Raw genomic sequence first — 16526 nt, 5'->3', positions numbered from 1 at the left:
GTTCCCCTCAAAGCGTAGCTACACTTGTATTTTAAGCTTTTCAACCTGTGGCGCTGGTGATGTAATGTTTGGTTGACTTTGATGTGATGTATCTGCTTTGTTTATATCGTTATTGTTACCATGTAAAGTGCCCCTGAGTAGCTTTTTAAAGCGCTATATAAAATAAGCTTGAGTTCCATAAAGGAGGTAAAACATTCACATAAACATGTGACCACATCTTTTGTGAGGCGTCAACAGGAACTTTTAAAAACAGGTGAGAACAGTCATGACATGTCTTTATCCGTGCTCACCTTGTTTTATATGAATCCAGGTCCTTTTAAATGTATATTTCATATCTCTATCGCCTGTAATCCTCTAGAGTACGGGCTGCTTGGATGTTAAATGAAGTTTTATAATCCTCAAAGGATTAGTGTCAGACTGCACACTGCTTCAATTACCTCTTAAAGTAAATTATTCCTCAGTTTGAAATGATGAACATGCTATAAACGTGTAGAATTATCTGTTATTTGTATGAATATTTGCTAAAGGTTATCGTCTGTTTGTGTTGGTGGGACCTTCATGAAGACAAACAGCACTCTGTTGTTGTTGTTGTTGTTCATTGATAAAGTTGTGGTTGTTTGGTTCAGACGTTTGAACCGTGAACAGTTGAGTCTGAAGTGAGGAAACAGTCCTCAGTGTGTGGTTCAGGCTCCACACGACAGAAATAGAGGACTCCAGATGAGATCAGTCACAGTTTCATAACTCCTGCAGCTAAAGCTCCTGAGGAGAACAACTGCTATCATTCTGAGTCCAACGTATAGACAGAGGGACTGTTACAGGAGGAGCATCTGGTTTGTTCAGATCTCATTAACAGACAGGAAGAGACCGACTCTGTCCCCCACTGAGAGTCCTCTCTGTCCTCTAGTAAAGACGTCTCCAACACTCGGCAACTCCTACAGTCTCACAGCAATGTAAGGACCAACTAAACCGACAGTTAGGTTTAGACGACTAAACCGACAGTTAGGTTTAGACGACTAAACCGACAGTTAGGTTTAGACGACTAAACCGACAGTTAGGTTTAGACGACTAAACCAGCAGTTAGGTTTATACGACTAAACCAGCAGTTAGGTTTATACGACTAAACCAGCAGTTAGGTTTAGACGACTAAACCAGCAGTTAGGTTTATACGACTAAACCAGCAGTTAGGTTTATACGACTAAACCAACAGTTAGGTTTAGACGACTAAACCAGCAGTTAGGTTTATACGACTAAACCAGCAGTTAGGTTTATACGACTAAACCAGCAGTTAGGTTTATACGACTAAACCAACAGTTAGGTTTAGACGACTAAACCAGCAGTTAGGTTTATACGACTAAACCAACAGTTAGGTTTAGACGACTAAACCAGCAGTTAGGTTTATACGACTAAACCAACAGTTAGGTTTAGACGACTAAACCAGCAGTTAGGTTTATACGACTAAACCAGCAGTTAGGTTTATACGACTAAACCAGCAGTTAGGTTTAGACAACTAAACCAGCAGTTAGGTTTAGGTTTTGGGTTCATGATTTGAATGTGTGTGTCCACCATAAAAAAGTCTCCTAATTGATTTTTCTTTTGTTTTATTTTCATCTGGAGCAAACAAGGAATGTGTTTCCTTTACACAAAACCACTAGATTAATAATCAGTGTGAGGAGACATGTGGTTTTATTTGGGGTGAACAGTCCCTTTAGAGTCCGTATGAACACACCAGGTCGAGTGTAACATTAAACTCTGATGAACAGTGTTCAGGTCTCTCTTCAAATCACACGCCAGTCCCCTCCGTCGGGCACGCGCTTCCTCGGGCACCAGCAGAGCATAAAGTGAGCTGCGCGCGCACTTGGCACAGCAGTGAAGCAGAAAGACGCGGCGGTGAAAGCAGCTCCGGTGAGTTCGGAGAGAACACGCGCACACTGCGGGGTTGACATGAGCTCTGCGCACCTGACCGCGCGGGAAGAGTCTCTTCTCCAGGAGCGCAAGAGGTGACGCGCCCTGCGGGACTCGGTTTGGGTTTGTTACCGGAGAGCATGGCGGAGCTGTGGAGCTACAACGCCACGTCCTCGTGGAACCGGTCCGCCGCGGGACAGGACCGCTTCAGCAGCCTGGACGACATCGACGTGCCGGCGGACGGATCCTCGGCCCTGCGCATCCTCATCTCCATCGTGTACTCGGTGGTGTGCGCCGCCGGGCTGGTCGGGAACCTGCTGGTGTTCTTCCTGATGAAGGTGCGCCGCGGCCGGAAGAAACGCTCCAGCATCAACCTGTTCGTCCTCAACCTGGCCGTGACGGACTTCCAGTTCGTGCTGACGCTGCCGTTCTGGGCGGTGGACACGGCCCTGGACTTCAGCTGGCCGTTTGGAAACGCCATGTGCAAGATCATCCTCTCCGTGACGGTGATGAACATGTACGCCAGCGTGTTCTTCCTCACCGCCATGAGCGTCACCCGGTACTGGTCGGTGGCCTCGGCGCTGAAGGACCGGACCCGGCGGCGGGTGTGCCCGGTGCGCTGGGTGATCGCCGGGCTCTGGGTCTCCGCCACGGCGGCCTCTCTGCCCACCGCCGTCTTCTCCACGGTGAAGAGCGTGGCCGGGGAGCGGCTGTGCCTGCTGGGCTTCCCGGACGGCCAGTCGTGGCTCGCGCTGTACCACCTCCAGAAGATCCTGGTGGCCTTCGTGTTCCCCATGGTGATCGTCAGCGTGTGCTACCTGCTGCTGCTGCGCTTCGTCCGCCTGCGCAGCATGAACAACAACCAGGTGAAGCGGAGGTCCCGCGTGACGCGCTCGGTCACCATCGTCGTCCTCTCCTTCTTCATCTGCTGGATGCCCAACCACGCCATCACCTTCTGGGGCGTGCTGGTGAAGTTCAACGTGGTCAACTGGGACCGGACGTACTACATGGTGCACACCTACGTGCACCCGGTGACCGTGTGCCTGGCGCACACCAACAGCTGCCTGAACCCGGTGCTGTACTGCCTCATGCGCCGCGAGTTCCGCAAGAAGATGAAGGATCTGTTCTGGAGGATTTCGTCGCCCGGCGGGACCAACAGCTGCCACCTGCGGCCGTTCTCCGGGACGGTGCGAGCGGAGCCGGACGACACGCAGATCGTCATCCCGCTGAACACCGTGGAGACGGAGAACTGCAGACTCTCCGTTCTGACGGACCAGTGCGACACGGACGCGCTGCAGAAGTGAAGCAGGCTGGCGTGTCTCTTTACGCACAATCAAGATGCTCTTCATGCCACAAGTGTCGCTGGAGCTTTTTACCTCTTTTAACCAAACACGACATGATCCATCTGGACTCGGAGTGTGCCAAATCCAACGGTTCTTGACTTTGCATCAACGGGATTGTATAGAGTGTCATCACAGTGAAACATAAAAGGAGAGAAATAACACTCGTGCGTAAATTGCGCATTCGTGCGTAAAACCATCCTGCTGCGTTTCCCGCTTCTTGTCCGACTGGGATCCGTCACCACAGTGATGCTGATGTTCTTCTTCTGCTTTTTGGAGGCAGACGTTCTTTCTATACTATCGATGGAGCGCGCGCTCTGCGTCTCATCCAGCGCCGCTTCGGTCTCTGAAGTCACTGTTCAGCTGCTGCCTCGAGCTTCATTCTGTGGATTCGTAGTGACGTTGTTTCTGTGGCTGCTGTGTAACGTGTTCGAGCTTCAGTAAGTGAATGTATTAAAAAACAAAAGCCAACGCAACCTTAAAAAAAACACCGTTTGGAGCTGAAACGTTGGATCCAGCAGGCTGTGGTGCGTTCAGGGGTCATGTGTTTACAGAGCTGACTCTTATTCCTCAAAGATGTTTCATTGAGACATTTTAAAGGTTGTTTTCACTTTCAGTTCATAGTTTCTGTCTCGTGCACGCATTGTGCACGTGTCACTACTGAGCTCCTCCTCTCTGATTGGCTGTGGACTTTGATTGGTTGACAGTTGCAGCTCAAGTCTGCAGAGTCCAGAACTACAAATATTGATATTGAACCCTCTGCAAAAAAAAACACGTTTAACTGAGTCTCAACAATCTGAACGCATCATAAAGTACATGTTTTATTATCATAACTAGAACGTGACGAGTGTGTTTATTGTCTTGATTCATCGTTTGGTACCAGATGTGATACAAATTGTGATAATTGTTTGTTTTCTTTTGGATCGATCGCTTCAAACCAAAAAAAAGTTTTCAGTTTTCTTTCAAAAAGAAATAAAAACATTTAAGAAGCTGAAAAATGACTTTATTTAAATAAATAAATGAAATGTGTGAAAAGTTATGATCCTATTTTTTTAATTAATACAAATGTTATTTATTTTTTATTTAATTATTTTGAAATCTATTTTCTGACGTCTCTTCATACGACGGTTCCATATTCGACCAAAAGTTAATTTTTCTGCTTTTCCTACAAAATTCCAGCAACACTGGTGTAATCCTGGATGAATAAAGTATATATATATATAGATAGATATATCTAACACGAGTCAAATTATCGCTCGTTACATGAAAAAGTCTTTTCAAAATAAAGTTGTTTGGGATCAAAAACTAAATAATTTCACGGTGTATGTATCTATGAAGTACGTTATTTGTTGCTGGATGTGAAGTTTCTGAAGGAGTTTGAGGCGTAAAAGTTTCACATTAAAAGCACAGATGATTTTAATGAAGGCTTCTGGTCGCCATGGTTTCTGTCAACCAATCAGGATCCAGACTGATTAAGAGTCATGAACTGTGACGTGTGTAAAACTAGATAAACCGTTTTATGAATGCATGTTCATGGTTTTATTTTGTTAACTCTATTCCTACGTTTGTATTTCATCTAAGAAGCACAACATCGTTATTATGAGGCTGGTCACATGGTCACATGGTCACAGTTATTGCTCATGTTCTGCAGATCTGATGAAGGAAGCGTTGATGAAACATCTCCTGTGATGTTTCTTCTGAACTTTTACTGGAATCATCCGTCACGTCGGCTTGTTGTGTCACTTTAAGGAGAAATGTGTCGATCTGCCGTCAGCCAATCAGGCGACAGAAAAGACTTTTAACTAAACTACTTTTCTTTTTACACAATATTAAAAGTGTGTTTTCTAAAATGAATGAGTTTTTGCTTTGATCTCACTTTCTGAACCCATTAAAGAGAACGTGTACGCTTGAAGCTCCATGTCAGAAATCAAAATAAAATAAATAAAATGCTGCTTCTTCCTCCTGAAATAAACGTAGACGACAGAACCGGTGAATTTATTCCTGATGAACGTCTGAAGAGAAGATCTCATGAAGACGTTTACGTTAAATAGACCAGAGAGAAGACACGCAAAACGTTTATCTTTTTAAAGAACACAGAGAACATGAGAACACAGAACATGAGAACACAGAGAACATGAGAACACAGAACATGAGAACACAGAACATGAGAACACAGAGAACATGAGAACACAGAGAACATGAGAACAGAGAACATGAGAACACAGAGAACATGAGAACAGAACATGAGAACACAGATAACATGAGAACACAGAACATGAGAACACAGAACATGAGAACACAGAGAACATGAGAACAGAGAACATGAGAACACAGAGAACATGAGAACACAGAGAACATGAGAACACAGAACATGAGAACACAGATAACATGAGAACATGAGAACACAGAGAACATGAGAACACAGATAACATGAGAACACAGAACATGAGAACACAGATAACATGAGAACACAGAACATGAGAACACAGAGAACATGAGAACACAGCATGAGAACACAGAACATGAGAACACAAATAGCATGAGAACACAGAACATGAGAACACAGAGAACATGAGAACACAGAGAACATGAGAACAGAGAACATGAGAACACAGAGAACATGAGAACACAGATAACATGAGAACACAGAACATGAGAACACAGATAACATGAGAACACAGAACATGAGAACACAGAGAACATGAGAACACAGATAACATGAGAACACAGAACATGAGAACACAGAACATGAGAACACAGATAACATGAGAACACAGAAAACATGAGAACACAGATAACATGAGAACACAGAGAACATGAGAACACAGAGCATGAGAACACAGAACATGAGAACACAGATAACATGAGAACATGAGAACACAGATAACATGAGAACACAGAACATGAGAACACAGATAACATGAGAACACAGAACATGAGAACACAGAGAACATGAGAACACAGATAACATGAGAACACAGAACATGAGAACACAGAGAACATGAGAACACAGAACATGAGAACACAGATAACATGAGAACACAGAGAACATGAGAACACAGATAACATGAGAACACAGAGAACATGAGAACACAGAGCATGAGAACACAGAACATGAGACCAGAGAACATGAGAACACAGAGAACATGGGAGCACCAAGCATGAGAACACAGAACATGAGAACACAGAACATGAGAACACAGAGCATGGAAACACAGAGAACATGAGAACACAAAGCATGAGAACACAGAGAACATGAGAACAGAGAACACAGAACAAGAGATCACAGATACCATGAGAACACAGAACATGAGAACACAGAGCATGAAAACATGAGAACATGAGAACACATATAACATGAGAACACAGAACATGATAACACAGAGCATGAGAACACAGAACATGAGAACACAGAACATGATAACATGAGAACACAGAACATGAGAACACAGAACATGAGAACACAGAGCAGCTCGTTACGTAGATCTATAAACTCTGAGCTGCACTTTGATCGTTTTTAGTCTGCAGAGACGTCGTCACATAAAAGCTGCAGAGCAGGAAGCTGCTGCTATCACATACACACACACACATACATACACACACACTCACACACACACACTCACACACACACATACATACACACACACTCACACACACACACACACACACACACACATACACACACACTCACACACACACACACACACACACTCTCGCTCACACACATACATACATACACACTCACACACACACACACATACACACACACTCACACACACACACACACACACACACACTCTCGCACACACACACACACACACACACACACACACACTCATGAAGAGGTTCATCTTCGTTCCACCTCTCAAACAGAACAAACGTCATCATGACGTTTGTTCATATTTTACAATCTGGATGTGAGAATATTAGAATAGATTTAAACGTTTATCTCATCAACATGTTTTGAATCAGATCCTTTTTATTCTGATTAATAAGTATTAAAACATCTCAATAGTTCTTTAGATCTGGATCACTTTAACTCATGTTTAGAGACACAAACTAACAATGAACTGATGTCAACTTGAAACTCCTCCACCTCATCACTCACATTAAGATGATTATTTATTTATTGTTTTACAAGTCTATTGAAATGTTATGTCTAAATATGCAAACAAGGCTTTATGAAATGGTGACTTTTGGTGAATTTAGTAGAAATCTACAGACGTAAACAAACAAAGTAGTAAATATATATTAGTGCTGGGCAACGATTACAATTTATAATCTTGATTAATCTCATTGTTATGCGCAAAGTTAAAAAATGAAGTAGTGTATTGTGCACTTTCACTATCTGTGCTCAGTGTGTGACTTTATTTAAACGTTCCACTGCTGTGCAACATGAATACAATGTTCCACATGTTTCATCAACATGTGTGTCTTCTGTCGTCATACAGTCAGAGCGTGTGAACGCAGCTCCCACTGTTCATCAATATAATGCACCGTAACTCAGAGGTGACGACGGTTACCCGGCGATGTCCGGTAGTCTCCGGTGAGAGACGGCCGGTGCGCGTTGTGACTCCGTCTCTTTTGTAGTCCTCTCCTCTTCATAGACTCGTGTGTTCTTCTGGTGACGGTGCGTCTGGAGGGAGGCTCCTACGTGACATCATTCATGATCCTCAGAACGTTCCTCAGACCGACGTCTTCTCAACACTAGTCGTCCTGCAGTTTGTATCTCTCCACTTCTCTGTGGCGTCTGTTAGCTCGTCTTTAGTTTACCTCTACTCCTCCACACGCTGCACCAACGTAGTGATGAAGACTCCTCCACACGCTGCACCAACGTAGTGATGAAGACTCCTCCACACGCTGCACCAACGTAGTGATGAAGACTCCTCCACACGCTGCATCAACGTAGTGATGAAGACTCCTCCACACGCTGCATCAACGTAGTGATGAAGACTCCTCCACACGCTGCATCAACGTAGTGATGAAGACTCCTCCACACGCTGCACCAACGTAGTGATGAAGACTCCTCCACACGCTGCATCAACGTAGTGATGAAGACTCCTCCACACGCTGCACCAACGTAGTGATGAAGACTCCTCCACACGCTGCATCAACGTAGTGATGAAGACTCCTCCACACGCTGCATCAACGTAGTGATGAAGACTCCTCCACACGCTGCATCAACGTAGTCTGATGACAGTTATGACAGCGTGAAGCTCGACAATAATGAGACATTATGTGTTTTATGATTTGAATAATTGAGATGTTAGGTTGGCTGCAGAACTACATCATCATCTTTGTTTGATCCTGTTGTTATTAAATATTTCCTCTGCAGGCGGAGAGCAGACACCCAACCCTCGTCGTCATGTCAGCTCACTAACAAGGTGTCAAATAGCTTGTGTGTGTGTGTGTGTGTGTGTGTGTGTGTGTGTGTGTGTGTGTGTGTGTGTGTGTGTGTGTGTGTGTGTGTGTGTGTGTGTGTCGGGTAGTGCTGATTACTGCCGAGTCAGCAGCGGTGAGTGCTGGTTTCATCTGAGAGTAATGATGTCGTATGAGTCACTGAGGCAGAACTCTTAACTCTTCACCTCACAACTCTTTGATCTGACCGATCCGTTACACGGGAAGATCAGGGGGCGGAGCAGTCGCATCTTTAAACCCCGCCCCCTTCATTCAACAGGAGCATCTGCAAAAACAAAGAGTGCTTAATACTAATAAGAATAAGGTCACAGATATGTTGATATGTCAACGTCTTCACAGAGCAACATATTATATATATGTATATATATATATATATATATATATATACATATATATATATATTCATAAATCCTTGTTCTCCCTGAGCGATTGCGTAGCACCACAAGAGACGTCGCTGTGAATCCACCGGAGGAAGGTTCCAGTCTTTTGTGTCCTCGGCTGATGGGTTTTCCACGCGTGGAGCTTCACTAACAGGAAATGACAGGCGGCTTTTGCTCCACAGTGAAATAAATCTTCCCCTTCATAAAATGTTCCCGACTCATGTTTGCTGAGCAAATATGTCCCCATGCAGACAGGAAGAGGTGTCTGCAAAGAGTCTTCCCTCTGCAGGAGTCTGCATCTTCTGAACACCCACAGGCCTGATGACATCATGATCTCTAACAACACTTCCTCTGACATGCTTTTATTAAAAACGTCATTTCATCAACTAACCCTCTTCAGAGAAACACTCTGCCATGAGTCATATTTTGTTTATTTTAGGACAATAAGTGTTAATACCAGGAGACAACCTTTAAAGTTCTTCAGAGCTTCACGTGTTAAAGCTGCATTCTCTCTAGTGTCCAGCAGGGGGCGACTCCTCTGGTTGTATAGAAGTCTAGTCTAAAATGACTCTACTTCTCTCTTGATTTATTCCCTCAGTAAACATTGTAAACATGAGTTTATGGTCTCAATCTCTAGTTTACAGTCTTCTTCAATACAGCATGATGTTCATTTAGTACATTATGCTCCATTTAGAGTCAAACACACCATAAAGAGGGGATGATTTAGGGGCGGGGCTACACAGTCCAGATATGGTCACTTCCTGTTCACTGGTTGCAAAAAAACAAGATGGCGACGGCCGAAACGCTGAACTGGAGGCTTCAAAACATCCACACACCAACGAGAGACACTCGTTGTGTACAGTGTGGTTTAAACTGTGAAGTGGATTTACCACAAAAGATCTGCTGAGTTCCAGACGTCTGTAGTTCCACCGTTCACTGACGTGTCCTCTCTGCTCTGGAGGGGTCAGGTTCCTTTGCTGTCGTCATGTTTCATATTTATGACGAACGTACCAGAACTATCTCACAGACCTCTCCCTCTCCAGAGGAAGGTAACACCTCCTCTCTTTATAGGAGAACTTAAACATGAGAGAAACTCATGGAGAGGTCGACCTTTAAGCTGTTTGTATTTGCAATAATCAAGGTGTCTGAACATTGATTCAGACGGAGGTGAACAAAGCAGACTTTTCATTTCCAGACAAAAAACAGATTTTATTGAGACGAGACTGAACTGAGCTGATCAGCCAGATAATTAAGTTTAAACATTTGGACAAACAACACGTTTACCTCTCAGATTGATTCATGGGAGTTGTAGTTTTAGTTTGACTATGATGATGACGATGATGATGATGTTTCAGACGTCAGCGCTTTGCAGAGGAGCGAGTCACCACTTCAGCAAACCGCTCACAGTGGACCCGCCCGTCAGCTCCAACGCCCGCCTCCTTCAGCAGCTCGTCCACTGACAACAGAGACACGGCTGTCAATCAAAGTGTGTCATCTCCCAAAGCATGTATGACCGTCGCAACGCAAACGTTGAGATCTCTGGAAACAAAGCTGAACGTAAACTCTGACCCATGAGAACAATGAAATGTTATAATGATGCCTCTGACATTTAAGTTGCTCTGCACTTATATATATATATATATATATATATATATATATATATATATATATATATGTATTCTCTTCATCGTGAACAGGCAAACCAGCACTGGTATTTGTACTACTGTACATATCTATAAGCACCTTTATATTGTTAAAGATATGAAACGCTTTACTTCATAAGATGTAGAAGGCTTTGAAATGAATGTGGATCAATAGATAACTGTTGTTCTGCAGCCGTCTCTTATCGTCGTAGATTCATGACCTAGAACAGAACAAGCTGGTTTGACTTGTTTTAAGAAATGACTTTTGTCCCCTTAAATGAATGAAGACTTAATCAATCTCGTTAAATGTAACTTTAGTTATCTTCCGTCTCCATAAAAGACTTAAAATGATCTGCGTTCATTGAACTCCTTGAATGCAAAGCCTCTTAACTTTTGTGTCTGAGGGGCGACACACATGAAGAGGATTAAAATGAAAGAACATTCATAAAAAGATGAGAAGGCGTGTGTGAGTCTCACCCTCCCGGTCCGTCAGCTTCTCTCCGAGCCCCGTGAGTTTGGCTCTCAGCTCGGAGGCGAGGATGAAGCCCTTCTGCTCCTTGTCGGCCATCCTCATGGCCTCCAGGATCTCCTCCTCCGGCGCCTCCTGCTGGAGCTGCCGGTGCATGACGTTCAGGAAGGTGGAGAAGTCCATCTCTCCGCCCACATCTGCAGGAACACATGTATCTACTTTACTGGACGGGTCATCTATAAAGGCGGACTTCATTGATCCGTGCAGGAGGACTGAGGACGCTGCAGGATGAGAAGTCACTGTCACTCAGTGAATATGAAATACGTTGTTCAAACAGTGAAGCAGTAAAACAACGAAAAGAGTGGTGCAGTACGATAAGCTGGTGACAAAACGACTACAAAGAGACACAAAACAACTACAAAGAGATGCAAAACAACTACAAAGAGACGCAAAACAACTACAAAGAGATGCAAAACAACTACAAAGAGACGCAAAACAACAACAATTAGACACAAAACAACTACAAAGAGATGCAAAACAACTACAAAGAGATGCAAAACAACTACAAAGAGATGCAAAACAACTACAAAGAGACGCAAAACAACAACAATTAGACACAAAACAACTACAAAGAGACACAAAACAACCACAAAGAGAGACAAAACGACTACAATTAGACACAAAAACAAGTACAAAGAGATGCAAAACAACTACAAAGAGAAATGAGGACGCTGCAGCAGGATTACTATCACTCAGGGATTATGAAACAAGTTGTTCAAACAGTGAAGCAGAATGCAGTGAGATAAGCTGGTGACAGAATAAACATGTTAAATAAACGGGATTAGTGGAAACTGTGAGCAGCTCATTACTCAGAAATGTCCCCTTTATTTAAATACGTAGTATACAAAGATAACGCAAGAGAAAGTAAAATATCAGTGGCCTTTATGTGAACACACAGAATATTAAAACCACAATACAAATACATAACAAACATCACTGCTGTCAAGGGAAACACTGCTTTTCTTGAATTTTCTTTTCAGGAAGGAAACTTTATTGAAGATTGATTTAAACCTGAGCTATTGAGGTGTACATATATACATATATATATATATGTATATATATATATATATATATATATGTATATATATATATATATATATATACATATATATATATATACATATATATATATGTATATATATACATGATGAGTTTTTAATTTAACACAGAACCACTGGACCGTCTTCTGCTCGCTGTGTGCTCATACATAATAATATTAGTTCATCATTCACAGTTTGCTGCTTTTCTCTTTTTCAAATGATTGTAAATTAAACATTTTGTGGTTTTGAATTGTGGAACAGACAAAGAATCATCTTGAAGACATCATTGTTTTATTTTATTTTATTATTTGGCCAAACAGCTTTTCTTTTTATGACAAAAAGAAATGTGTTCATTCGGTAAAATATGGAACAAACTCCAACTTTAAAGTGAAATATGTCTTTTAAATCCTTTAGATCACATTGTTCACATATTTAACAATAAAATACAGAAGAACCAATTTATTTGTGTTTGTATTGTCATTTATTTTATTATACAAAATATGCTTACATGAGCTAGTAGTGACCAGCTTCAACCAGTAACATCATATAATATAAGATTTCAACACATTTTGTTCACAAAGTCGACTCTGCTCTCAGTTATCGGAGAACTTCTGAAGCTTTGGACATGAAACCCTCCCGGTCGAATCATCAGATCAAACAACTGTCACTCAGACAGGTGAGACTCAGGCGTACCTGTGGTGTGACTCAGCAGGTGTCTCTGGACCTCGGACGGGGTCGGGTTTGACCCGAGGCATCGCATCACCGTGATCAGCTCTCTGGCTTCAATCTTCCCCTTCTGCTGGCGGTCGTACAGAGAGAAACACTCCTTGAACTCTGTAACACACACACACACACGCACGCACACACACACACACACACACACACACACACACACACAGAAGCATTAAGTGTTTTTCAACCTGGACCATATTGTCCCAGGTTTTATGTCTAAGTGACTAATTGGGACACAAGTTTTAGGATTTGGTCCAGTATTGAGGGAACGCTAAACATTCTGCAATGTAATGGCTCAGGGCAACACGTCACTGTCAATGTACGTTCACTACACTGTGTGCACTACAGCAAAACAGCTGCAAAGAGACAAAGAAACACAAAACAACTACAAAGAAACACAAAACAACTACAAAGAGACACAAAACAACTACAAAGAGACACACATTGACTAAAAAGAGAGACAAAGCAACATTCACAAGAGGCTCATCAGTAGCGTCTGCGTGTCTTGCTGCTGTGTAAAGAGGTGATGGAGCCTTTTGTCCGTGTTGAAGAGACCACTGTTTCACAATCGATCCATGTTGCAGCCGTTAATACGACCAAACTGACATATTCACCAGTGAATACAAAGACAGCATTAATATTGTACAGAAATGAAGCTGGAATAACTCTTCCATGCTTCCCAGCAGAATGAGCGTCGCCTCATTAGTGTTCAGATACAGAACCTTTGTGTTTCACCACATCAGCGGGTCAACGCCTCGCTGCTCAGCAGGAACAAGTGCTGCTTTGTTCAGAGGAAGGAAACCTCTGCTGTCTGATTAAAGACCAACAACGCTGCCCCGCTGGTCTCACAAACTGATGAATTTATTCCTTCTGCTGCAAAATTATTTTATAAAAGCGATTGCACTAAAAACATCCATTCATCTGCAAAGTGGCTGTTTTGACTGGAAGCATCTAATCCTTCAAACTGTACCGTGAAATGTAGGAGAGTCTTACCGTTAATCTGATCCTGAGTCAGGAACTTGGCCTGAGATGAACGCAGGAAAAAAACAACACATCATGAGTGAACTTTGAAAAAGCAGAAAGTAGGTTACGGCTGAAAGATGCACGCAGTTACATGTAATATCTCACCATTGTGTGTCTGTGTGTGTGTGTGTGTGTGTGTGTGTGTGTGTGTGTGTGTGTGTGTGTGTCTGTGTCTGTGTGTGTGTGTGTGTGTGTGTCTGTGTGTGTGTGTGTGTGTGTGTCTGTGTCTGTGTGTGTGTGTGTGTGTGTGTGTGTGTGTGTGTGTGTGTGTGTGTGTGTGTGTGTGTGTGTGTGTGTGTGTGTGTGTCAGCTCAGGAAACTGATCCAGGTTGCTGTAAGATGAGGAACGTAATGGAGGTGGATGGAGGATCCTGGCTGAGGACTCCATGAGGAGGGACGTCCCTGAGGGGCAGGACGGGACCAGGAGCCCCCCCCCCCCCCAGTGTGTCATGTTCACTGTGATACGACTGGTTTTTGTTTTTCAGTTCATCATTTATTTTGCATTAAACGTGACCTCCATCTTGTTTTCTACTGCACATGTGAAAAAATAAGAGAACAATAATCACCAACCTTCATGATCGTTGATTCATTGTTAGTGTGAAACACATCCTATGATATCTTACAAAAAGGTTCTCATGTTGTTTCCTCACCAAAGTCCAGCAACACGTCTCCATTTCTTCTTGTTACATGAATACTGTCTTTTCAAAATAAACTTCCTTCTTCACCAGAAACTACTGAGTTAGGTTGAGACAACTAAACTACTGAGTTATGTTTAGACAACTAAACTACTGAGTTAGGTTGAGACAACTAAACTACTTAGTTAGGTTGAGACAACTAAACTACTGAGTTATGTTTAGACAACTAAACTATTCAGTTAGGTTGAGACAACTAAACTACTTAGTTAGGTTGAGACAACTAAACTACTGAGTTATGTTTAGACAACTAAACTACTGAGTTAGGTTGAGACAACTAAACTACTTAGTTAGGTTGAGACAACTAAACTACTGAGTTATGTTTAGACAACTAAACTACTGAGTTATGTTTAGACAACTAAACTACTGAGTTAGGTTGAGACAACTAAACTACTTAGTTAGGTTGAGACAACTAAACTACTGAGTTATGTTTAGACAACTAAACTACTCAGTTAGGTTAAGACAACTAAACTACTTAGTTATGTTTAGACAACTAAACTACTCAGTTAGGTTGAGACAACTAAACTACTTAGTTAGGTTGAGACAACTAAACTACTGAGTTATGTTTAGACAACTAAACTACTCAGTTAGGTTGAGACAACTAAACTACTTTTGTATCTTATCTTATCTACATATTTAATTTTTTTATCTTATTTGATGTTGTCTTATCTAAATCTTACCTTTTCTTTTCTTATGGATTCTGCTGTATTGCAGAAAGAACATTCTAAACACCAGAATGTTGTGATCTGCGTTGCGTAGACGCAGTAGTGATGCAGCTGAGAAGCCGTGTGTCCCTCCTCATTACTGCATTCGGGTCTATTTTCTGCTCCTGTGGGTTTAGAAACCTCAAAGCTGGATTTGTTCTGACGTCGAACGGAGAACAATTATAACTCAAACGGCTCGACTGGATAAACCTCAAAGCTCCAAGTTCAAGATGTGTTTCCCTCCAACGTGTGAGTCAAGCGTCCACTTTCCTGAAAGTCATTCATGACACAAAGTGCATGAAGTGAGGAGGGAAGCGTTGACGTCCGGCCTTCTAACCAGCACTCTGTTTGTGTCCCGAGGGTTTCCTTTCAATGACGCAAACTGTTCAAACTCAACCTCAATGACGGACAAAACTGATGTTGTGAAGCTCCGAGTTTGTCGATTTTGTCCGTCGCCAGCTTATTTTTTTGTGACCGGTGAACAGGAAGTGACCTCGGTAAAAATACTAATACCACAACATAGAAATACTCTGTTACAAGTTAAATTCCTGCATTCAAAATGTTACCTCAGTAAAAGTACAGGTACAAGTATTAGCATCAAAATATACTTTTGATGCAGAATAACATATATTATATTTTTGTATTATAATTATTGATGTGTTCATCACTTAAAATGTAATGACTTCATACACTGCTGCTAGTTTAACAATGTAATAATACATCATTTATTAGATATTTATATTTTGTTTTAATAATCTGTAAAGTAAAAGATGTAAAACAAATGTAGTGGTGTAGAAATATAAAGACACATTAAATGGATGGTACCTCAAGATTATTATTATTATTATTATCATTATTATTATTATTATTATAAGTACACTATTATTGATTTTCAGGGAGCCATTGAGCAGAAGTGACACAGCTGAGCGTCACGGTTCATGTGTTCATATTCAGACGGCTGAATGTTCATAGAATCCAGAAGCACCAGAGAATAAACACGTGTAATGAATTCAGTATTGACGTCGGCTGTTGTGGTGCAGTCATGTGTGCCAGAGGATTTATTGTTCAAGCGTGATGCATATTTTCTTAAATATGGTGATTTTCTCAAATCGGCAGGAAAAAG

The 16526-nt window shown here is 42.1% G+C and overlaps 2 protein-coding genes across 2 annotated transcripts; one reads left to right on the top strand and one right to left on the bottom strand.

Annotated features, from left to right (window-relative positions):
- The first annotated feature begins 1878 nt into the window (after positions 1 to 1878).
- Positions 1879 to 5193, top strand: rxfp3.3b (relaxin family peptide receptor 3.3b). Its single transcript, XM_068723737.1, has one exon. It carries the CDS (start codon positions 2043 to 2045, stop codon positions 3204 to 3206), a length of 1164 nt encoding a protein of 387 aa, XP_068579838.1. The 5' UTR covers positions 1879 to 2042; the 3' UTR covers positions 3207 to 5193.
- Positions 5194 to 10320: 5127 nt separating this feature from the next.
- Positions 10321 to 14583, bottom strand: calml4b (calmodulin-like 4b). The gene is made up of 5 exons (XM_068724090.1): positions 14578 to 14583; positions 13978 to 14008; positions 12946 to 13086; positions 11161 to 11349; positions 10321 to 10496 (listed from the first exon to the last, which is right to left on the bottom strand). Exons 1-5 carry the CDS (start codon positions 14581 to 14583, stop codon positions 10399 to 10401), a joined length of 465 nt encoding a protein of 154 aa, XP_068580191.1. The 3' UTR covers positions 10321 to 10398.
- Between the last annotated feature and the right edge of the window lie 1943 nt (positions 14584 to 16526).

This window comes from Cebidichthys violaceus, unplaced genomic scaffold, assembly GCF_023349555.1.
Source record: "Cebidichthys violaceus isolate CVI_PGR_0920_01 unplaced genomic scaffold, fCebVio1.0.p SCAF_3, whole genome shotgun sequence".
Lineage (NCBI taxonomy): Eukaryota > Metazoa > Chordata > Actinopteri > Perciformes > Stichaeidae > Cebidichthys > Cebidichthys violaceus.
The sequence above is the reverse complement of the archived record's forward strand: the minus strand, read 5'-3'. Positions and strand labels throughout refer to the sequence as shown.